Source organism: Rhinoderma darwinii, chromosome 2 (assembly GCF_050947455.1).
Source record: "Rhinoderma darwinii isolate aRhiDar2 chromosome 2, aRhiDar2.hap1, whole genome shotgun sequence".
In the NCBI taxonomy this organism is placed as follows: domain Eukaryota; kingdom Metazoa; phylum Chordata; class Amphibia; order Anura; family Rhinodermatidae; genus Rhinoderma; species Rhinoderma darwinii.
Window position 1 is genome coordinate 101,584,052 of NC_134688.1, and position 24,849 is coordinate 101,608,900.

At 43.1% G+C, this 24,849-nt stretch overlaps 1 protein-coding gene across 8 annotated transcripts in view; it reads right to left on the reverse strand.

Annotated features, from left to right (window-relative positions):
• Positions 1-13,638: 13,638 nt before the first annotated feature.
• KIF5A (kinesin family member 5A) overlaps positions 13,639-24,849 on the reverse strand; it is a 133,987-nt gene continuing 122,776 nt past the window's right edge. For 5 of the 8 annotated variants that reach the window (XM_075851983.1, XM_075851982.1, XM_075851979.1 and 2 more), the window contains 5 exons: positions 22,170-22,252; positions 18,315-18,404; positions 17,422-17,449; positions 15,727-15,847; positions 13,639-13,949 (listed from right to left, as the gene is read on the reverse strand). In XM_075851983.1, coding sequence (XP_075708098.1) covers positions 15,769-15,847; positions 17,422-17,449; positions 18,315-18,404; positions 22,170-22,252 — 280 coding nt within the window. In that variant the 3' untranslated portion in view covers positions 13,639-13,949; positions 15,727-15,768. The remainder of the gene's footprint in view (positions 13,950-15,726; positions 15,848-17,421; positions 17,450-18,314; positions 18,405-22,169; positions 22,253-24,849) is intronic. The other 3 variants (XM_075851985.1, XM_075851986.1, XM_075851981.1) reach the window with 2 other exon arrangements.

The window sequence follows — 24,849 nt, forward strand, 5'->3', positions numbered from 1 at the left end:
TTTATGGCTACCTTTTGTGACTGCATTTCCCAGGAATCATTGCAGGCTCTAAACACTGTGTAGTAGCTTTTGTCTCTGTCTTCTGCAATGATCTGCGCTGCAGTCCGTCTCTTGCCGAGATCTATTCATCCCCAATCAATAATGCTATTACGCAACCAAACCGCCCATTTCATTGGCTGCGCAGGAGCTGGGAATGACTATTCCCCAGCTGATTACAATGGGAAAGGATATCCACGGAGAGTACAGTGGGGAGTGGACATGCTCAACGGAATGGCTTACACACGGAACATCACTAGGGACGTGTCGTATACAGGGCTGTGACGATCTGCTGTCGGGGGAGAGTTGGTACGCCCCCATACACATTAGATGGTCGGCTGGTCCAGATGAAATCGGCAGACAAACATCTAATGTGTGTGGCCACCTTAACATGCTTTCAATGCCGCTGTCACAATTTAGTTGGTTGTTAATGGAAACAGACAGAAAACTCAGCCAAGGTCCTCTAATTTAAAGTCAGTTATTTTTTTCTACATCAGCTTAGGACCCAGGCACACAACCGTTTTTTTCATCCATCCGTAAATACTGTCCGTAAATACGGATGAGTCATTTATAGTCATCCGTAAATCATTCGCATATACGTAAGGGTGTCCGTAAATAAGGTCCGCAGTTCATCCGTATTTACGGATCCATAAAAAAGCAGGGAGGAATCTAGGGTAATCCCCTGGCGTCATATAGCAATGCTTCCGTAATTACCAACGGCTACGGATGCAAATCTGAAGTCGTCCGTAATTATGGAAGCGCCCATAGACTTCTATGGGGAGTTCGTGTAGTAATAATGGACAAAAAAAGGATATGTTCTATCATTTCCACGGCACGGACACCCATCCATTAAAATACAGAAAGGTGTCCGTAGCCCGTAGAAATGAATGGGTCCATCATTAAGGATGAAAAATACGGTCATGTGCATGAGGCCTTAGGCTGGGTTCTCACGACCTATTTTCAGACGTATTGGAGGCGTTTTACGCCTCGAATTACGTCTGAAAAGACGTCTCCAATACGTCGGCAAACATCTGCCCATTACTTTCAATGGGCTCCACGATGTACTGTGCCGACGACCTCTCATTTTACGCGTCGCTGTCAAAAGACGGCGCGTAAAATTACAGCCTCGTCAAAAGAAGTGCAGGACACTTCTTGGGACGTAATTGGAGTCGTTTTTCATTGACTCCAATGAAGAACAGCTCAAAATTACGTCCGTAAAAGACGCCCTTCAAAACGCGAGTACGAGCAATTACGCCTGAAATTCAGGAGCTGTTTTCTCCTGAAAACAGCTCCGTAATTTCAGACATAGTTGCAGTTATCGTGTGCACATGCCCTTACTGTGTAGTCTACAAAATGAATGACTTTTTTTATCTACATATTTAAACTGAAAAACGTTGTTTAATGGTTACCACATACCATATAAATACTCACCCACTGGGCAGCTCAAGTATAAGGGTATGTTCACACGCAGTGAGCAAAAACGTCTGAAAATACGGAGCTGTTTTCAGGCGAAAACAGCTCCTGATTTTCAGACGTTTTTGTAGCAACTCGCGTATTTTACGCCCGTTTTTGGAGCTGTTTTTCAATGGAGTCAATGAAAAACGCCTCCAAAAACGTCCCAAGTAGTGTCCTGCACTTCTTTTGACGAGCCGTCATTTTACGCGCCGTATTTTGACAGCGACGCGTAAAATAAAGGCTCGTGGGAACAGAACATCGTAATTCCCATTGAAAGCAATGGGCAGATGTTTGTAGGCGTATTAGGGGCGTTTTTTCAGGCATAATTCCAGGCGTAAAACGCCCGAATTACGTTTGAAAACACTGCGTAAAATTGAAGTTATACATCTAGATATATATGTGATGCCATGAGAGTCATGTGACAGTAGATTTTATTTGTCAGGCATAATTTGATTAGGTTTAATGCCTTTTGCCAAATAGCCCCTACAGTAATGAGCGTATTTCTGAGTCTTCAGGGATACAACATATTATATGTAACCCCAACACAACACACATATACATTCCAAGTGAAATGTGCTGATCATTTAAAACTCATTGGCGGAGATCTATTATTATTCTCAACCGGGTTGTTTTAGCGGCAAGAACATGGATTTATGCACATTCTATTCAGATGTATTAAACAGATTTTTAGTCGCAGGAATTTCTGCAACAAAATCTGCCACATGTGACTGCACCCTAAGGGTATGTTCACACAGGGTGGATACGCTGCATAAAAGTACACAGCGTATCCGCCCTGGACCCCGCAGGGAATTCTGTCCGAAAAAATGCACCAGATTGTGGTGCAGTTTTTCTGCTGGAATGTTTGCTGCGGGAAACAGCAGGTAAACCATGGCGACGCGTCCCTCTGACATCCTGCAGCCCGGCCTCCTGGGATGACGTTTCATCCCATATGGCCGCTGCAGCCTCTGATTGGCTGCATCAGTCACATGGGATGAAACGTCATCCCTGGATTCCGGTCTGGACGCAGAAGCGTAGACATGGGTAAGTATAATCTTTTTATTTTTTTTCTGAGTTGCGATTTTTACGGCGCAATCGCAGCTTTTTTGGTGCAAAGACTGCAACATCTATTTGTTGCAGGTTTTACCTCCTCATTGAATTTAATCGGGATAACCCACAACAGAAAGGCAGCGATTCCGAAGCATAAATTGACATGCTGCATATTAAAAACCCGGACCACAGGTCAATTTATGAACATTTTTTCAGCGTATTTTTTACGCAACATGTGGATGAGATTTGTTCAAATTTCATCCACTCTGCTGCTACTGTATTACGCTGTGGATTTTCCGCAATAAAATCCATTGCAGAAAATCTGCAGTATTTACGCTACGTGTGGACATACCCTAGGACTCAGTTCCTACGTAGCGTAAACGCTGCAGAATTTCCACAATGGAATTCTGTTTGGAAATTACGCAGCATTTACAGTAGCAGCAAAGTGGATGAGATTTGAAAAAATCTGCAGCGAAAATGTTAAGCGTAGGAACACACACAGCCCATTCAGAGCGGATATACTGCGTCTAGCTGCGCAGCGTATCCGCCCTGAACACCGCAGGGAATGCCGGCCGAAATCCCGCAACACACTGGGGTGCGTTTTTTCAGGCGTTAATTCCGCTGCGTAAATTATCGCAAATACTTACCCCCTCCCTCCTCTGACATCCGCTCCAGCCTGTGATTGGCTGCAGCAGTCACATGGCCTGCAACGTTATCCTGGGAGGCCGGACTGGAGAAGCAGGGAACTCTGGGTAAGGCCGGATTCACACGAGCGTGTGCGTTTTGCCCGCGCAAAAAACGCAGCATTTTGCGTGCGCAAAAGGCACGTGACAGCTCCATGTGTCAGCCCTGTATGATCCGTGGCTGCGTGCTTTTTGCGCAGCCGCCATCATTATGACACTCAGTTTGGATGTTTGTAAACAGAAAAGCACGTGGTGCTTTTCTGTTTTCATTCATCCTTTTCACAGCTGTTGCGCGAATCACGCTCATCCCACGGAAGTGCTTCTGTGTGGTGCGCTTGATTTTCACGCACCCATTGACTTCAATGGGTGCGTGATGCACGAAATATGCCCAAAGAACGGACATGTTGTGACTTTTTTGCAGCTTACTCACGATGCGGAAAAATCACGCAACTATCTGAACTGCCCCATAGACTAATATAGGTCCGTGCGACGCGTATGAAAATCACGCGCGTTGCACGGACGTATATCCCGTTTGTCTGAATAAGCCCTTAGTGTAACTTTATTATTGGTTTTTCTCACTTACGATTTTTGTGGCAGAATTACTGTGATTTCGCCGCAAATATTGCAACACACACTACTTTGTTGCGGGTTTAAGCACCCCATTGAATTCAATGGGAAAACCTGTAACAGAAGAGCTGCGATTCCGCAGCATTATTTGGCATGCTGCAGTTGAAGAAACCGCACCGCAGGTCAATTTAGGTGCGTTTTTTTCGGCTGCATTTTTCCGCACTGTGGGGACGAGATTTGTTGAAATCGCCCCAAGACTGCTGCTACTGTATTACACTGCAGATTTTTCACAATTAATCCGTTGCAAAAAATCTGCAGTGTTTATGCTGTGTGTGTTCGTACCCTAATAAATTGACCTGCGGTGCAGATTTTAAATTTGCAGCATGTCAATTTATGCTGTCGGTTCGTTGCTCTTTTGTTGCGAGTTTTTCCCATTGAATTCAATGGGGAGGTAAAATCCGCAACAAATAGCTAATATTGCGACTTTTCCGGGGGAAACGCTGCGATTCCATTGCAAAAATCACAAATCAGAACAAAAACACCTTTTTTTTTGTTTAAAATTAATAAAAAAGTTAATACTTATCCCCGGCATTCGTCATAGAGATGCATTCCTCTGTTCTCCTTTCAGGCCGGCCTCCTGGAATGTTTCATCCCATGTAACTGCTGCAGCCAATCACAAGCTGCAGCATCATCTCAGGAGACCGGGCTGCACGGAAAATAGAGGGATGCGTCGCCATGACAACAGATAGGGGTATTAGCTGGTTGTTTTTTTCAACCCCTGGTTTCCGCCCAAAAATGTGCACAACTTGGTGTGGTTTTTCGACTGGAATTCCCTGCGGGTTCTAGGTCGGATACGCTGCGTAGTTTTAAACTTTACAACTTTTCTGCGGTCTTATTCCGCAGCGTGATTGGGATTTGCAAAAATATCCACTTTGCTGCTACTGTAAATACTACAGAATTTCCGCACAGAATTCAGTTGCAGAAATTGCGCAGCGTATCCTGCCCTCGGGAACATACCCTAAGTCTTTTGGATCCTTGATGTCGACAGCACCCATACACTATATTTTTCAATTTTATTGCTGTACATACAGTGGCAAGACTGCTATTACACTAAAGTTGTGGGATCTGCGGTCTTTCATTTTACTAAGACCATGAATTAGAACTGATATCAAAATAAGCAACAAGGGAAAACAACCCTATAGAAAAGGTCTGGAAATGTTCTCTTTTGTACACTCTTCTGGGATCCGTTCCTGTTTTGTTTGTTTTTAGCAGAAAGTAAGGCCAGGGTTACATGTAGACTTTGTATAGTAGTACATAACTGATTTTAACTCTTGAGCTACAGCTGAAGTCCACGAGTCCATTGGGTTGCATGCAATCTTGGACTGCAGCTAACACTCAATAGTTAAAATCCATTATGTAGTACCACAAAAAGTCTAGGTGTAGCCCTGGCCTAAGGGAGAATATATCCCTCTGACAACTCTGACAACTGATCCTTTAATCTACTCAATAACTCATCTGAACAATGATCGTAGACAATGGAGATATATCAGACCACAACAGGTGTGGACATAGAGAAATAGATATTTGTTTTGCAGGCTTGACAATTGTGAAACAACTACTATGAAACTGAAAGGGTCTATTCATGCGTTGCGGCATTGCCGCAATTACCACAAAATCGTGGCAAAACATAGCAGTTTAACAGAAATTGCAGCAGTAATCAGCGATTTGACCGCACCGTGTGAATAGACCTTAAGAAAGATGATTAATGAATTAATTTGTACATCAAAATATTTGGTACAAATTAAATGACGAGTAGGACTCATAGAAAACACATTAATAAACTATATGACCAAAAGTATGTGGACACCCCTCCTAATTATTGATATAATTGTTTTAGCTATACACATTGCAAACAGGTGCATAAAATCAAGCACACAGCCATGCAATCTCCATAGACAAACATTGCTAGTATTAGGCGACATACGGAAAAGCTTAGTGACTTTAAACGTGGCAGTCATTGGATGTCACCTTTGCCACTAGTTGTTTGTGCCCCGGTCAACTGTTAGGGCCATTATTGTGAAATGGAAGCATCTGGTAGTAGCAATAGCTCGAAGCGGTAGACCACGCAAACTCATAGAGGGGGCCACTGAGCACTGAAGCGCTAGGTACGTAAAAATTATCTGTTGTATCTCTCACTACCGAGTTCCAAACTGCCTCTGTAAGTGACATCAGCACAAGAACTGTGTGCATCAGGAGCTTCATAAAATAGATATCCATGGTGGAAAATGCACAATACAAAGCGTCGGCTGGAGTTGTATAAAGTATACCACCCCTGGACTCTGGAGCAGTAAGAATGCGTTCTCTGGAGTGATGAATCACATTTCACTATATAACAGTCTACTGGACGAATCTGGGTTTGGCGGATGCCAGGAAAACGTTACCTGCATGACTGCATTGTGCCAACTGTAAATATTGGTAGAGCAGGGATAATGGTCTGGGGCGGCTTTTCAGGGTTTGGCCTAGGACCCTTATTTTCAGTTAAGGGTAATGTTAATGCTTCAGCATACAAAAATATTTTAGATAATTGTATGCTTCCAACTTTGTTGGAACAGTTGGGAGAAGGTCCTTTTCTATTCCAGCATGACGGTGCACAAAGCAAGGTCCATAAAGACATGGTTGGGTGAGTAGTGTGGAAGAACTTGACTTGCCCACACTGTCCTGACCTCAACCCAATAGAACACCTTTGGGATAAACTATAACGGAGATTACGAGCCAGGCCCTCTCATCCAACATCAGTGTCTGACCTCACAAATGCTCTTCTGGATGAATTGGCAAATATTCCTATAGAAACATGCCAATATTTTGTTGAAAGCCTTCCCAGAAAAAGGAACGCTGTTACAGCCACAAAAGGGGGTCCAACTTCATAATAACTTCCATACTATTGGAATGGGATGTCCAACAAGCACATATAGGTGTGATGGTCATGTCTCCACATCCTTTTGACCAATGTCTCCCCACTAAATTACTCCCCACTAAAATTATAAACCACAACAGTTTTCCTAGAACTACCTCTTTAATAAAAATTGCAGCCGCTTATTGACTGTGTATTAACATTTATTATGTGAGATCCCGACCATAATGCTCCAGCAAATGCTGCGTCTCCTTCAATGTTTTTCCAGCCACGTCAGCGCATCTGTACATGCAGCTGTGCTTAGTACTGCAGTATTCCTGGAAAACCCCTTTAAAAAGGAATGTTAAAGAGGCTCTGTCACCACATTATAAGTGCCCTATCTCCTACATAAGTAGCTGGGCACTATAATGTAGATGACAGCAATGCTTTTTATTTAATAAAAAATCTATTTTCAGCACTTTATTAGCGATTTTAGATTTATGCTAATTAGTTGCTTAATGCCCAAGTGGGCGTGTTTTTACTTTAGACCAAGTGGGCGTTGTACAGAGGAGTGTATGACGCTGACCAATCAGCGTCATGCACTCCTCTCCATTCATTTAGGCAGCGCATAGGGATCCTTTTAGATCGCTATGTGCTGTCTTATACTAACACATTAACAATACTGAAGTGTTTAGACAGTGAATAGACATTCCATGGGATGTCTATTCACAATCCCTGCACTTTGTTACTGTCTTTGTGTTAGTTACAGCAGAGCACAGCGTAATCTCGCTGTAACCTGTCATTTACCGCGTAATCTCGCGAGATCATGCTTCCTCTGCTGTAACTACCACAGACAGAGTAACGAAGTGCAGAGATTGTGAATAGACATCCCGTGGAATGTCTATTCACTGTCTAAATACTTCAGTATTGTTAATGTGTTAGTATAAGACAGCACATAGCGATATAAAAGGATCCCTATGCGCTGCCTAAATGAATGGAGAGGAGTGCATGACGCTGATTGGTCAGCGTCATACACTCCTCTGTACAACGCCCACTTGGTCTAAAGTAAAAACACGCCCACTTGGGCATTAAGCAACTAATTAGCATAAATCTAAAATCGCTAATAAAGTAGTGAAAATAGATTTTTTATTAAATAAAAAGCACTGCTGTCACCAACATTATAGCGCCGATCTCCTTATGTAGGAGATAGGGCACTTATAATGTGGTGACAGAGCCTCTTTAAACCTAAAGTATAAGGCTGGGTTCACACGACCACATTAACGTCCGTAATGGACGGACGTATTTCGGCCGGAAGTCCCGGACCGAACCCAGTGCAGGGAGCCGGGCTCCTAGCATCATAGTTATGTACGATGCTAGTAGTCCCTGCCTCTCTGCAGGACAACTGTCCCATACTGTAATCATGTTTTCAGTACGGGACAGTAGTTCCACGGAGAGGCAGGGACTCCTAGCATCGTACATAACTATGATGCTAGGAGCCCGGCTCCCTGCACTGAGTTCGGTCCGGGACTTCCGGCCGAAATACGTCCGTCCATTACGGACGTTAATGTGGTCGTGTGAACCCAGCCTTAGGCCTCATTCACACGGCAGGGTTTCCCGGCCGGGTGCCGGCCGTTCATAAATCGGCCGGCACCCGGCTGCATTAGGAATGATAGACCCCTAATGGGGCTATTCACACGACCGATTTTTTGACGGCCGGAAAATCCGGCCGTTAAAAAATAGGACATGCTCTATCTTTGCCCGGGCACCCGGCCGCCCGGCTCCCATACAAGTCTATGGGGCCGGGTATTACACGGCCATCACCGGAATGTGTTCCGAGTGATGGCCGGGTTTCCCGGCGCTTGCGCTCTATCTCCTCCTCCTCACAGCGCAGAGTGCATGTGAGGAGGAGGAGTTGATGCCATTCTGACGAATGGCATCGCTGTACACTGTGTTGCAGGGCCGGGGTGTACAGCAGGTGGAAGGGAGCGCTGCGCTGGCTCCCTTCCCCTGCTTGTTAAAAGCACCCTGGCTCGGCGACACCTTCGATGGCGCCGCTAGTAGCAGCAGCTGCTGCTGCTACTACTGTAGCGACGCCACTATAGCAGAGCGGGGAGGTATCTCCCCGCTCTGCTATGTGCTAGCCGCACTTTAGCTCCTTGAAGGAGCGGAATCCCCGTGTGTTCGGGGATTCCGCTCCTGGACAGAGCGCTTGATGTCTCTGTCCATATCTGGGCAGTGACATCAGGGGAAACTCCTGAAGCGGAATCCCCGAACACATGGGGATTCCCCTTCAGGAGTTGCCGCTGATGTCACTGTCCGGATCTGCCCGGCCCGGCACGGATGCATAACTTTATGCAAACCGGCCGGGCAGAATGGCCGATTTTACCGGCCGGCACTCGGGCTCGGACCCGACCCGGTCGTGTGAATCCCGCCTTAATCCTACAGACTTCAGCTTGTAAAAAGAGTTTCTTATATGCGCTGTCACATATATGTACATAAATGCTAATACACCGTGTTCCAAATTATTATGCACATTGGATTTAAGTGTCATAAACATTTAATTATTAGTTTTTCAATTAAATACATGGATGGTATTGTGTCTTAGGGCTCTTTGGATCATTGTAATCAATCTCAGACACCTGTGATAATTAGTTTGCCAGGTGTGCCCAATCAAAGGAAAACTACTTAAGAAGGACATTCCACATTATTAAGCAGGCCACAGGTTTCAAGCAATATGGGAAAGAAAAAGGATCTCTCTGCTGCCGAAAAGCGTGAAATACTTTGGACAAGTTGTGAAAACATTGGATATTTCAAGAAAACGTAAGCGTGATCATCGTACTGTGAAAATATTTGTGGCTGATTCAGAGCACAGACGGGTTCGTTCAGATAAAGGCATAATGAGGAAGGTTTCTGCCAGACAAATTAATAGGATTAGGAGAGCAGCTGCTAAAATTGCAAAACAGAAAACAGGTATTTGAAGCCGCTGGTGCCTCTGGAGTCCCGCGAACCTCAAGGTGTAGGATCCTCCAGAGGTTTGCAAGTGTGCATAAAGCTATTATTCGGCCACCCTTAAACAATGCTCACAAGCAGAAACGGTTGCAGTGGGCTCAGAAATACATGAAGACTAATTTTCAAACCGTGTTATTTACTGAGTGCCGTGCAACCATGGATGGTCCGGATGGATGGAGTAGTGGATGGTTGGTGAATGGCCACCATGTCCAAACAAGGCTGCGACGTCAGCAAGGAGGTGGCGGAGTCATGTTTTGGGCTGGAATCATGGGGAGAGCTGGTAGGCCCGTTTAGGGTCCCTGACTGTGTGAAAATGACCTCTGCAAAGTACGTAGAGTTTATGACTGACCACTTCCTTCTGTGGTACAAAAAGAAGAACCGTGCGTTCCGTAGCAAAATTATCTTCATGCAGGACAATGCACCATCTCTTGCTGCAAAGAATACCTCTGTGTCATTGGCTGCTATGGGCATAAAAGGAGAGAAACTCATGGTGTGGCCCAAAGGGTTCCCCTGACCTCAACCCTATTGAGAACCTTTGGAGCATCCTCAAGCAAAATATCTATGAGGGTGGGAGGCAGTTCACATCAAAACAGAAGCTCTGGGAGGCTATTCTGACATCCTGTAAAGATATTCAAGCAGAAACTGTCCAAATACTCACAAATTCAATGGATGCAAGAATTGTGAAGGTGATATCAAAGAAGGGGTCCTATGTTAACATGTAACTTGGCCTGCTAAGTTTTTTTGTTTGAAAGAGCTTTTGATTTCTGTAAATATGACCTCCTGATGCTGCAGATTCAACAAATTACCATTTTACTTCTCTTTACAACCTTTAAAATGTTTTGATCTCTGTTGTGCATAATAATGTGAAACACTGCATTTTGAGTTTTTTACTTCTAAAAAACAATCTGTTATCATTAGAAGAATTGTTGAATAAAATTTGCATTATACTCCAACGGTTGATGGCTTGGAGATTATACTGACTGTCATTTGCATCGACTATTTAGGAAACTCAGCGAAAAATAACATTTGCATAATAATTTGGAATGAGGTGTAGAAATTCTCAGAACTGATATATAAGATAAAATAGTGATCATGGGGCAGACATTTTTTCTGGACTTCCTAACATTAATCCAATGAAAGAACATACGGTCACCCTCTCAGCAGCCCCTAGCTGCTTATAGACAAAAAATATATATATTTTAACTGAAAAGTAAGGCTAGACTATTGATTTATTGTTCCTTTAAAGGGGTTCTAGGCCACCAATGTTTGAACGGTGGGGTCCAAACTTTGGGAACCTTTTCAATCAGCACCTCTGATTTAGTCAACAATAACTTGCAAAAGTTTTTTGCTATACTGTTACATTATATTTTATTGTGAAAGGCTTTGTTTTTTGATCTTCAACTCTTTAGGACATTGGGTGAAAAAGTAATAAAATTTAATATTTTCCTTAAATATTTTTGCACAAACGCACTGATCACATAAAATTTGCACTCATTTTGTCAGTTCATAACGATCAAGTGGGCACCAGACACCTAGGTCTACTAGTAGACTATAGATACATATGGTCTACCACTAGGGGGAGTTGTAACAGGGCCCTGTTCAAGCAGAGTTTATTTGCAGGCAGAAAAAATCTGCCTCAGAATTCCTTCAGCCTGCGCTTTTTTTGCAGCGGTTTTCGTAGGCGTTTTATTCGCCTGCGTTTTTTCAGCCTCCCATTGATTTCAATGGGAGGTCAGAGACAGAAGCACGGTGAGAAAGGACATGCCACTCTTTTCCCCTGCGAGCGGCTTAAAGCCGCCTGGGAAATTAGGGCCTCTGCATCCCATTGAAATCAATGGGGAGCGATTTCTGAAGTTTTTGGTGCTGTTTATGACGCGGTTTCCACGTCAAAATCTGCTCCAAATAACTCGGTGTGAACAGGGCCTTACAGTGGCCTGCAACCGGTGGCCCTTCAGCTGTTGACAAACTACAACTCAAAGCATGCCTTGGTAGGCGTAAGAGGTTGGAGACCATTGCTCTACTGTATAGGAAATTCTAGTGGATTTCTCTTCTCTACCGGCAGCATGCTAACAGTCAATGACATATCCATCTCATCTGGTGTTTAAGTATCAATTGTCAACATGATTTCCTCTAATTTTCCTACCAGGCTAGATTTCTGGCCAAGGAACACAATTAAGGGCATGTTCACACGTGGCGGAATTGCTGTGGAATTCCGCTGCGGACAGTCTGTCCATTGGTTTCCACACCTTATTTAGTTATCTTCGTGCAGACGTTGCGGACCATAGGCTGCGGTGCAGAATTTGGTGTCCGCAGCATACACTGGCTGATGCGGACTTGATGCGTACTTGTGGCGGAATTTCTCCATTTACTTCAATGGAGTTGCAAAATTACGCAATGAAATCCGCAGATGTTATGTGTGTTGCGTTGCGGATTGCTTTAGCCAACAGGATATTTCATCATTCTGGCTGGACCTATGTGTTTCGAGGTCTATAGCCAGACTGAGATGGAATGTTTTAAAATAGAGCAGGATGTACTCTTCACCTGAATCCGCAATGATTAATCCGCAGCAATTTACTGCACATTTTAGGCAAAGGCGCAAAGGAATCTGCAACGCGGATTATGTGCGGCATTTATGCGGACAGTGTCTGCAGAATTCTGAAACGTCTGAACTAATAGTACAGAAAAATGATGTTGTTTTGATTGAGTTTATCCCCTCTACTGACTTCATGTAACTATTAGGGTATGTGCACACACACTAATTACGTCCGTAATTGACGGACGTATTTCGGCCGCAAGTCCCGGACCGAACACAGTGCAGGGAGCCGGGCTCCTAGCATCATAGTTATGTACGACGCTAGGAGTCCCTGCCTCTCCGTGGAACTACTGTCCTGTACTGAAAACATGATTACAGTACGGGACAGTTGTCCTGCAGAGAGGCAGGGACTCCTAGCATCGTACATAACTATGATGCTAGGAGCCCGGCTCCCTGCACTGTGTTCGGTCCGGTACTTGCGGCCGAAATACGTCCGTCAATTACGGACGTAATTAGTGTGTGTGCACATACCCTTACACCCTTGGTGATGAAAATGTTAAATAACAGTGAAAACTGACAAATAGCAGTTCGTAGTCTTGTTGCTAATGAACAATCAACAGCATTTTAATGAACCTACTTAAAGGAATGGTCCACAATCTGTGAACGCACCATCTTCATGGTGGAAAACGGACTGCATTTTCTATGCCAAATCTACAAATACAACTCATTCAGAACAATGTACAGTCTTCAGCTGAATACTGTTTACTATTGAGTGGGTGAAGGCAGTTTCTTTATATGAATCACTGGCAGACTGGCACTCATTTCCATTCCTTATCTTCCCTCTGGCTGGAACATCAGATCCATGTACTGTTTCTCACAAAATGTTACAATAATTTTTATTAGCAAATTCGTTGTTTTCAAAAATAAAAGTTGAAAAACAAAATAAAGAGTTGAATTATTTTTATTGTAAATTTCCCTCATTACTCTATAAATAAAAAATAAAACAATAAATAATATCTGTAAAATCAAGACACGAACAAAAACAAGAGACAGAACATTACAATAAATCATGCTCACTAAAAGGGAACGTTTCATTTCTTATCTTATATTACGGACAGTGATTGATGTTTTTTTTCCTTCTACATTACTTTTTGTATCTTAAATGTTTTATTCTTGTTTTGTACTCCATAGTTGACCATTTTGTTGCTAGAACTTATTGCCCTGAGGTCATTATTTGCATCAGCTTCCGAGCACTCTTGATACATACCAGGGTCTGAACGCAGAAGGTTTGCAAACAGTCATTCACGTAGTCCCTACTCAGATATAAAATTTAGTTTTTAATGAAAATTTCTCTTTACCCATGTTTCTCATCCAGCATATTGTCAAGGCCATAGCACTGAAAAGACAACTATACATAATTTTAATTGTCACATTTTATTCCATTCCTTTGGATACATTACTAACCCCAGGAAAATGACAGAGTGGGTGATTTGACAGGTTTACATTAGTTTCTCCTAGAGGACTGAGATTAAAACACAAGTGGGTACATAATTGAGTGCATTGCAAAGGTATAGAATAAACATTAGCAGCTGTTAGTATACAGTACATTAACAAAGCACGGTGGAAAGACATTGAGTTAGAGTCATACGGGGAAGATAATGTTTGGCAGCAGAGGCCACAGGAAGCTAACTTGCAGCATGCTGGGAATAAGCTTCAGTTCCTTTGGAGACTGGAAGTGGAAAAGAAGGAAGACAAAGTAGAGAGATCAATAGATTAGTGTGTTAGAGGTAAGAGAACGATGCTACATTACCGGGGGAAACCAAGGGGTGTCCAAAAAATCTGATGGCACCAAAAAAGGATTCTATATGACATTTTTATGCTTCTTGTTCAAAGAGCCCTAAAGTTGGCCATTTAAATGTATACTTGGAGTACTCCCATCTTACACTTTATGGTATATCTACAGGATATACGATAAATGCTTGATAGGTGTAGATCCCACCTTTGGGACATCACCTATCGGGAGAAGGTGGGCCGCGTAACCCTGTTAGCCAATTTAAAGAGACTCTGTCACCACATTAGCTCTATAATGTAGGTGACAGCAGTGCTTTTTATTTTAAAAAACTATCTATTTTTACCACTTTATGAGCGATTTTTAGCTTTATGCTAATTACTTTCTTAATGCCCAAGCGGGCGTGTTTTTACTTTAGACCAAGTGGGCGTTGTACAGAGGAAGTATGACGCTGACCAATCAGTGTCATACACTTCTCTCCATTCATTTACACTGCACTAGCGATATAGCTATATCGTTATGTGCGGCTACATACACAAACACTAGCATTACTGCAGTGTCCTGATAATGAATAAACATTACCTCCAGCCAGGACGTAATGTGTATTCAGAATCCTGACACGTCTGAATCTTTTCTGTGAGATTACCAGCAAGGCAAACGTAATCTCGTTTACATCGTAATCTCACGAGATTACGTTTGCCTTGCTGGAAATCTCACAGAAAAGATTCAGACGTGTCAGGATTCTGAATACACATCACATCCTGGCTGGAGGTAATGCATATTCATTATCAGGACACTGCAGTAATGTTATAGTGTGTTTATGTGTCTACACATAGCGATATAGCTAGATCGCTAGTGCAGTGTAAATGAATGGAGAGAAGTGTATGACGCTGATTGGTCACTGATTGGTCAGTGTCATACACTCCTCTGTACAACGCCCACTTGGTCTAAAGTAAAAACACACCCACTTGGGCATTAAGAAAGTAATTAGCATAAAGCTAAAAATCGTTCATAAAGTGGTAAAAATAGATTGATTTCTAAATAAAAAGCACTGCTGTGACCTACATTACAGCGCCAATCTCCTTATATAGGGGACATGGCACTTATAATGTGGTGACAGAGTCTCTTTAAAGTGATCGCAACTGAAATCAATGGAGAAGTCTATGGAAATTGCTGAAACAGCTCAGCAAGCAGTGCTCAGCTCTTTCCATAAGGGTACATTTACTTTAATTATTTTGGACCGCGCAGTAAAAACAAACATAAAAACACGTGTTTAAAACCGCACAAGCTTTACCCTGAATTGCTGCAGTTTTGTGATGCAGATGCAGTGTTTACAGATGGAACACATTTGTTTAACATGTTTAACCTCTAAATACCGCGCGTTCAATTACCGCGTCGCACAACTATGGTAGTTTGCGGTAAAAAGTTTGTGCAGTATTAATTGCTGTTTTTGATGCCGTTTTTAATGCGTGATCGAAAACTTCCAAAAATGTTGATGGGGAGCTGTGCGCAACGCAGTCACCTCTCCATTCGTTTCAATACGAAAAGTCACGGGACTCCCTGTTCTTTTGATAGGTTTGGGTTCCACCTCTGGGACCCTCACCTATCAGGCATTTATAGCGTATTCTGTGGACATGCCATAGATGTGTAAGATGGGAATACCCTTTTAATCTCACAAAATGTTAGTGGTCAGCAAACCTCCCTTTTGTTGCCTTACCTGGAAGTGCCGGTGAAAAGACATATCTAGTGAACCCTGGTATTAGCTGGCTGCAGTCTCCTGGTGAAGGGGAAATAACTGGGACTGGTCATCAGCCTCACAGCCGCATGGCAAGTCACTTCTGCAGAAAGATACAATGGAAAATAAATACCCATTAAACAGTATTAGGCCGGTCACATTCAAAGACTAGTGGCCAACAATCAGGCACTTTATTTTCTAAACTTATACTCCATACATTGAAATGTGGATGAGGGGAGAACACGTAAGCCATGTGGGTGGCACGGTGGCTCAGTAGTCAGCACTGGGCCATGGTATATACTCCACCAGGGACACACCTGCATTGGTTTCCTGCAGATACCCCAGTTTCCTCCCTCAGTTCAGAAACATGAGGCCATAGGTTACACGGATTTTCAGCTTTTACAGGCTGAAAAATAAGAGTTTGACTTCAAGAGAAAACAGCTCCTAATTTTCATCCGTTTTTTTTAGCAATTCGCGTTTTTCGCAGTTTTTTTTGCGGTCGTTTTTGGAGCTGTTTTTCTATGAAGTCAATGAAAAACGGCTCCAAAAATGGCTCAAGAAATGACTTCTTTTTTGCGTCCGTTTTTTTACGCAGCCCTTTTTCAAAATGGCCGCGTAAAAAAATGGCTTGCTGGAACAGAACGCCGGTTTTCGCATTAAAATCAATAGGCAGATGTTTGGAGGCGTTCCGATTCCAAATTTTCGCCCATTTGTCAGCCATTTACGCCCCGAAAAACGTCCAAAAATAAGCCTGATTTTTTAAGCATTTTTTTTTTATTTTTGCAAGCGTATTTTGAAGCGGAATTTCAAAGCCAATAGGAAAAGTCATCTTGTAAAATGCTTCAAGAAGTGACGTCATTTCTTGTTTATGAAGCATATTTTTACGAGGTGTTTAATAAATGAGCTGCGTAACAATACGCCTGTTTTACACAATGTATTTTCTATTTAAATTAATTGGAAGTTGGTTACAAGCGTATTTAAAGTAGGCTAAAAATAGTGTTTTACACTCTGAAATACGTCTGAAAATATGCCGTGTGAACATGGCCTTATTGTAGGTTAGGAGGCTTGGTAAAATTGGCCCGTGTGTGAGAAATAGGAAAATTAGACTGTGAGCCCCTCTGGGCACATGGACTGATGTAATTATGTTCGAGGTAGTAGGATGTCGGTGCTATATAAGTAATAGCTAATAAATAGTTAGTACGTGGTCTGTGTCTAAACTATTGTTAATGAACTCTGTCCACATCAGTGCATCAGCCTCGAGCCCAGTTACACCCACATCCAGCAAATACCACTCATGCAATATAGTAAGGCTGGATTCACACGAGCATGTTCGGTCCGTAAAGGATGGAACGTATTTCGGCCGCAAGTCCCGGACCGAACACACTGCAGGGAGCCGGGCTCTTAGCATCATAGTTATGTACGACGCTAGGAGTCCCTGCCTCACTGCAGGACAACTGTCCCGTACTGTAATCATGATTACAGTACGGGACAGTAGTTCCACGGAGAGGCAGGGACTCCTAGCGTCATACATAACTGTGATGCTAGGAGCCCGGCTCCCTGCAGTGTGTTCGGTCCGGGACTTGCGGCCGTTTTATGTTCGTTTTATGTTAACATGCTCGTGTGAATCCAGCCTAAGAATACTAACTCCTACAACAAACTTGTATTCCCGTGACTCACCGGTTATCATTGATGTCTGTAGCATTGCCTGTTAGCACAATGGGTGAAAAAAACAGCTTGTTAAACATTCTCTTAATATATCATTTATGTAAGAACTGTATGAACTTCACTACTTTCTATCAAAGTATAATATAGTAAAATACACTAAACAGCTTGTTGGTAAATACTAAATAATATGCCACATTCGCAGGGAAATGTATATTCGTACTCGCAGATCAGTGGCCATTTTTTTATACACTCATCTGTGTGGCTTATTATTTTACATGCCTGCTAGTAATAATTCTACGGCTGGGCAGTAAGATATCCCTCCCTACTGTTGTAGCAGCAATAATAGTATATCTAGCATGTCGTCTGGCGTGGATATTGGATATTATTAGAAATGGTTCTGTGATCACATTGAAGTATGAGCTTGTAGGCCTCTAGTAATCCTTACACTGTACATGTTTTGCTAAAGAACAGTGGTGGAAACGTAGAAAACCGGAGGGATTTCCTATGGGCAACGCTTATGCTTATTGAACACATTTTTATAAACCGAACCCAAAGAATCAAGGTTATCATTACCCCATACATACAGAGATATTATACACCACCGTACAGACATATACAGGGTAACACATGAACATTGCTGTATTAATGATATCCTACAACATAGTGAGTTATGTTTGAAATAGTTCAACATTGTTTGACAAATGTTTATACATACAGAATGATACAGGACAAGACACTGAGAGTTAGGTAAAAAAAATATATAAATAAAACAAATAGAAAAATCTAATGCCCAATACAGTAAAATTCTGATTATCCAGCACCCCTGGTGTTGTCGGTGTTCTGGATTATCGGAAATCTTGAACATACATACTTACAAACACATATACACAAATATATATACTTGCCGGCATTGGCGTGGGGGTTGTGGGTCCTAGGAGGGCGTGGGGTTAGTGGCTCCTGGGAGGCGGGATGAGTGGGTCCTTGTCGTGCAGCTGCTGATAAGGGGCATCATACCTTTAGCAATTTCTTTGCGGCTCAGGGGGAAAGCAGCAAGGGATATACATCTATTGGCCTTCACATATATCAATACCCAGTCATAAGTGCTGATGTACACATGTTGGCGCCAGTGTTATGGTGTCTGTGCAGGTTATCTGGCCACTAGATATAATGTAGGCCAAAAGATGTAATAAAGGCCTACACTGCCATATATACTTTGCTACTTAACCCCTGAGCAATAATGAAATGAAAAGTATGATGCCTCTCAGTGCCAGCCTTATGCTGTCCAGAACTTGCCTAATGAATCTGTAATTTTTATGTTAATCCGGCATGACACTATTTTTATGTGATATTTTATATGATATTATACTTTAATATGATTTTCAGATCAAATTGTGCCGGATATTTGGAATTTTACTGTACAAAGGAGATTACAAACCCTGAGCCTACAAAATATACTGCTCAAAAAAATTAAGGGAACACTTAAGTCACACATTGGATCTCGATTAACAAAAGATTCAAGATGAAAATCTTTACTGATATAAATTGTGTAATTTGTTTAGAATAAAATGAAATGTAAACCAAAATTATCAACCAAATCACCCTGAAAATCAAAGCAAAAAATTGAAATCACAGGCGGATCCAATTTGTGTGAATCTCATCACGACAACTCATTATGTGACTCAGTAGTGTGTATGGCCCCCACGTGCCTGTATGCACTCCCGACACCGACTGGGCATGCTCCTGATGAGATGGCGGGATCAGTACATCAATGAGCTTTTGGACAGTCTGTGGCGCTACTTGGCGGCATCGGATGCACTTTCATAATGTCCCAGAGGCTCTCAATTGGATTCAGGTCTAGGGAACATGAGGGCATCAATGGCATGAACGCATTCGTCATCCATGAACTGCTTACACACTCAGGTCACATCAAGCCGGGTATTGTCCTGCACCAGGAGGAACCCAGGGCCCACTGCAGCAGAGTATGGTCAAACAATGGCTCTGAGGATTTTATCCCCGTGTCTAACAGCAGTCAGGGTACAGTTGGCTATCACGTTGAGGTTTGTGCGACCCTCCATGGATTTGCCTTCCCAAACCACGACTGACACACCGCCAAACCGGTCATGCTGGATGATGTTGCAGGCAGCATAGCGTTCACCACGGCATCTCCAGACTCGTTCATGTCTATCACATGTGCTCAGTGTTAACCTGCTCTCATCTGTGAAAAGAACGGCACGCCAATAGCAAACCTGGCAATTCTGGTGTTCTCTGGCGAATGCTAATTGTGCTGCACTTTTCTGGGCTGTGAGCACAGGTCCAACTACAGGATGTTAGGCCCTCGTTCCACCCTCATAGAGTCTGATAGTTTGGTTAGACACATGCATACCAGTAGCCCACTGGAGGTAATTTTGTAGGGCCCTGGAAGTGCTCCCTCTGTTCCTCCTTACACAAAGGAGCAGATACAGGTTCTGCTGATGGGTTGATGCTCTTCTACAGACTTGTCCGGCTCTCCCGTGTAACGGCCCTTGTCCTGGTATCTGCTCCTCAGACTGGGATAGGAGACACAGCAAAGCTTCTTGCAATGTCATGTATGGATGTGCAATCCTGGAGAAGCTGGACTACCAGTGCAACCTGAATGTCCTGCAGGTACCGCCTCATGCCACCAGTAGTGACAAGGACATAAAGAATGAGTCAGGAAGCATAAGGAAAGAGGAATTGTGTGTGGCCACAACCTGCAAAACCATTCCCTTTTGGGGGTTGCCTTGTTGATGCCCCTCCCGTGCACGTGTTGTCAATTTTATTTGCACACAAAAAAGGTGAAATTGATTTACAATCCTCAGGCCAGCGATACACTGAGACTTTTTGTATTGCGGCTAATTGATTTTAACTCTAGAGCTAAAGGGTAACTAAACGTTCAACAAACTTCTGACATGTCATAGTGACATGTCAGAAGTTTTGATTGGTAGGGGGCCCGAGATCTGAGACCCCCACCAATTGCTAAAACGAAGCGGCAGAAGAGCTCATGTGAGCGCTCAGCCGCTTAGTTTCTGTTTGGCTTTTTCCGGAAAGCTGATGTAGCGGAGTACGGGCTCATAGACTTTACACCGCTACATTGATTTCCGGAAAAAGCCAAACACAAAAAAAGCGGCTCAGCGCTCACATGAGCACTTCTGCCGCTTTGTTTTAGCAATTGGTGTGGGTCTCAATGCTCGGACCCCCACCAATAAAAACTTCTGACATGTCACTATGACATGTCAGAAGTTTGTTGAACGTTTAGTTACCCTTTAAGACAGATGCAGTCCACAAGATTGCATGCACCTCAATGTATTTATTTGGAGAGCAGCTGTTGCTTAACAGTAAAAATGAATTAGTAGCACTAAAAAAGGTCTAGGTGTAGCCCTGGCCACAGAGTGTATTCACACAGTTTGGTTTTGCCGCATTTTGTTTTTTTTGCTGTGCGACCAAAAACCTCCCTGACGAACACATGCATTTTTACAGTGCCGTTTTCAGCCGCGCAGCAAAAAATAAATAAAAAATGCTGCAAAATCGCAACGTGTGAATATACCCTAACTGAAGAGATGGATATCCCTGAAGTTTAATTGACTTGGGCTTATACTGTGATGTTTAAGTGTTCCCTTACATATTTTAAGCAGTGTATATCATGTAGAAAGATACAATACAAGCTTTTTCTGAAGAGGCCTCACCAGCAAGACCATGATGACTGGGTCTCACCAGGGGTCAAAGTCCATGCCAAATTTAGAAATAACGCTCAATTCTATTTTTATTCTTCCCCTGAAGCCAGTATAACATTAAAGAGGCTCTGTCACCACATTGTGCAACCCCTATCTGCTATTGCAGCAGATAGGCGCTGCAATGTAGATTACAGTAATGTTTTTATTTTTAAAAAACGAGCATTTTTGGCCAAGTTATGACCATTTTCGTATTTATGCAAATGAGGCTTGCAAAAGTACAACTGGGCGTGTTGAAAAGTAAAAGTACAACTGGGCGTGTATTATGTGCGTACATCGGGGCGTGTTTACTACTATTACTAGCTGGGCGTTGTGTATAGAAGTATCATCCACTTCTCTTCACAACGCCCAGCTTCTGGCAGTGCAGATCTGTGACGTCACTCACAGGTCCTGCATCGTGTCGGCACCAGAGGCTACAGATGATTCTGCAGCAGCATCGGCGTTTGCAGGTAAGTCGATGTAGCTACTTACCTGCAAACGCTGATGCTGCTGCAGAATCAACTGTAGCCTCTGGTGCCGACACGATGCAGGACCTGTGAGTGACGTCACAGATCTGCACTGCCAGAAGCTGGGCGTTGTGAAGAGAAGTGGATGATACTTCTCATCAGAAAGCCCAGCTAGTAAAAGTAGTAAACACGCCCCGATGTACGCACATAATACACGCCCAGTTGTACTTTTACTTTTCAACACGCCCAGTTGTACTTTTGCAAGCCTCATTTGCATAAATACGAAAATGGTCATAACTTGGCCAAAAATGCTCGTTTTTTAAAAATAAAAACGTTACTGTAATCTACATTGCAGCGCCTATCTGCTGCAATAGCAGATAGGGGTTGCAAAATCTGGTGACAGAGCCTCTTTAAATAAGCACAAACGGAGTCAATACAATATGTTGCTAAATCAGATATTGTTGCAGGCAGTCAAGGACCTGTGCAGCAATAGAGATCAGCAGATGAGCACTCCTGGTATAACTGCAATAACACACATTCATATCGTTTCTGTATTTAGCTGGCTTACCATTGTCCACATTCATCTTCTGGTAGGGAAGTAAGCTGCTAGTGGAAGAACTGCTCCTTGAAGTGGAACATGGATTGGAGAAACTAGTAAAAAAAATACAAAAAACAGGCCTGTGTTAATACAATATGTTGTTTTATAGAATATGTATTCTATTTAACATGCTGCTTAATATTACAAAATAAAAATTATCAGAGTACAAGGAATCTTGAACCCTTTAATAGACAATTTTAATTTAGCAATAAAAGGAATTCTGCCTGAAAAACCTTACTAAAAGGAATATTCCCATCTCAGACATTTATGGCATATTCACAGGATATGCCATAAATATCCGATAGGTGCGGGTCCTATCTCTAGAATGGGGCCCCCTACCCCTGAGCTGCCCTCTGTCGCTGGGTTCTCGTAACTCAGTAGCCGGGTTTTCCGGAAACAGTCGAGTGAACTTGGCTACACTGTTTCTCAAACTCCCATAGACGTTGGTGGGAGTTATGGAAACAGCATAGCAAAGCGAGCTACGCTGTTTCCGAAGCTCCTGAGTTCTGAAAACAGTGATACACTGTTTACAGAACTTTAATTTACTTCTACGAGCGTTCCGGAAACAGCAAAACTAAACGCTCTATTTCTGGAAAGACCTGGTCACTTCGTGACTTAGTGGCTGAAGCCCAGCGACGTACGATAGGACGGGGGGTGAGCGAGCACCATTCCAGAGATAGGTGCAGCTCACAAAGGTGGGACTCGTATCTATCGGACATTTATGGCATATCCACAGGATGGGAATACCCCGTTAACCATATTCTGTTTGCTAAGGACCTGTTCACATATTTCCGGCCCTCCAGTCTCTTTTCCCTTCAGCATAGTACCAAAAAAACTGAGGGAAACTGATGATAAAACAGATTCCAGATTTTACTATGGGGTTAGTTTTGTTTCCAGGGCATTAGTTGTGATTCTGGATATCTCCCCGAGACGCATGCAACGTTTCTTTGTCCTGCTATGGACTCTGGACCGGTGCAACATGTCCAACAAAAAAGAAATTGCTGGACAAAAATTATATATCTGAACGGACCCTGAAAGATAACTCATCCACAAGATTGCAGTGTTTCCAGATTTTTCATCCCCTATCATTTATAGTGCTCATTTATATGCAAATAAGTGACCACTACTAAAAGAAGGTCTATATAGAGGTGTTTTGCGCATAAAAATAAATAACGTGGAAAAAAAAAAGATCTAAAAGGATGTAGGCCCAAGTTAAGGTCCTTTTTATACCGACCTATTTTGACTGGTACAATGAGCACCGATCAGCGAGATGGCTTGTTCATCGGCGCTCGATTGCTCCTTTCACCAGGAGCTAGTATTAGGACGAGCGATCGGAGTAATGATCGCTCGTACATTTCTATCACGTCGGCAGCACATCTTCCTGTTTACACAGGGAGATGTGCTGCCGGCAACAATAATATTTTGGGCATCTAACACGATACAATCAGCCGCTGAATGAGCGTTTGCCCGATAATTGGCTGGTGTAAAAGGGCCCACAGATTATACAGTCCCTGATATATCAGAGCTTGCGTCCTCTAAATCAGAAGTGCGCTCAGAAGAACAATCAGTAAAGAAAAGTCTGACCGTAAATACTGCAATAATACTGCAAGACTGAAATACTTGTCTAATCTTTTAAACATCATAGAGTACATAGTTATGAGATGTCTGTCTGATAGTACTTTTGGCCAAAAACACAGACATATGCAGCCATTTACAGACAAAGGTCTTCAGGTTTAAAAGTAAAACCCCCCTGTAAGTGCTCTCTTATATAGACCTGAACGGTTCAAATTACGACTGATCCAACATGACAGATCATTTTGTTGACAGACTATCAGTAAGCCTGGATGAGAGAATGCAGCCAGTAAATGGCCAACATTTGGAGATGAAAGAACTATGGTAGGAATTTATTAGCACTGGTGTTTCATACGCCAGAAACAAGCTGGAGTAAGAGGCGAAAGTTGTATTAAGAGGTGCACATCTCTTATTAAATTTGCCTCTTCGGGTGTCTGTGCGTCACTGAATGATATCTACGCCAGCCTGGAAAACTGGTGTAGATATCCGCTACAATTTATGGCAGTTTCTGGCATAAATTATAGTAAATGCATCAGGCACAGCGGCACTGAGCCTTCCAATAAGCTCCACCCACTTTTTAGAAAACCGCTGATCGACATTTTTAGCATACATGGAGATTCGCGTTTGCATTTTCAACTATTGAGTATTTTAACACTGGGACCATCGTAAGCGGTGAATGTAAATAGTCGAATCGTACCTATTTAACCCCTTAGTGACCACTAATACGCCTTTTTACGTCGGTCACTAATGGGCTTTAGGCTAGGCTGACGCCTTTTCACGTCAGCCTAGTCTAAGTGCTGCACGGGTCTCCCGTGCAGGCAGGAGCCGGGGCTCTGCTGTCTGATGACAGCTGAGCTCCTGCTCCAACGCCCGCGATCGAAGTTTACTTCGATCGCGGCCGTTTAACCCGTTAAATGCCGCCGTCAATAGCGACCGCGGCATTTAACTTTGTTTACAGAGGGAGTGAGCTCCCTCTGTCACCCATCGGCGGCCCGCGAATGAAATCGCGGGTCTCCGATGGGGTGTCATGGCAGCCGGGGGCTTGATAAAAGCCCCCAGGTCTGCCCTGGACATATTC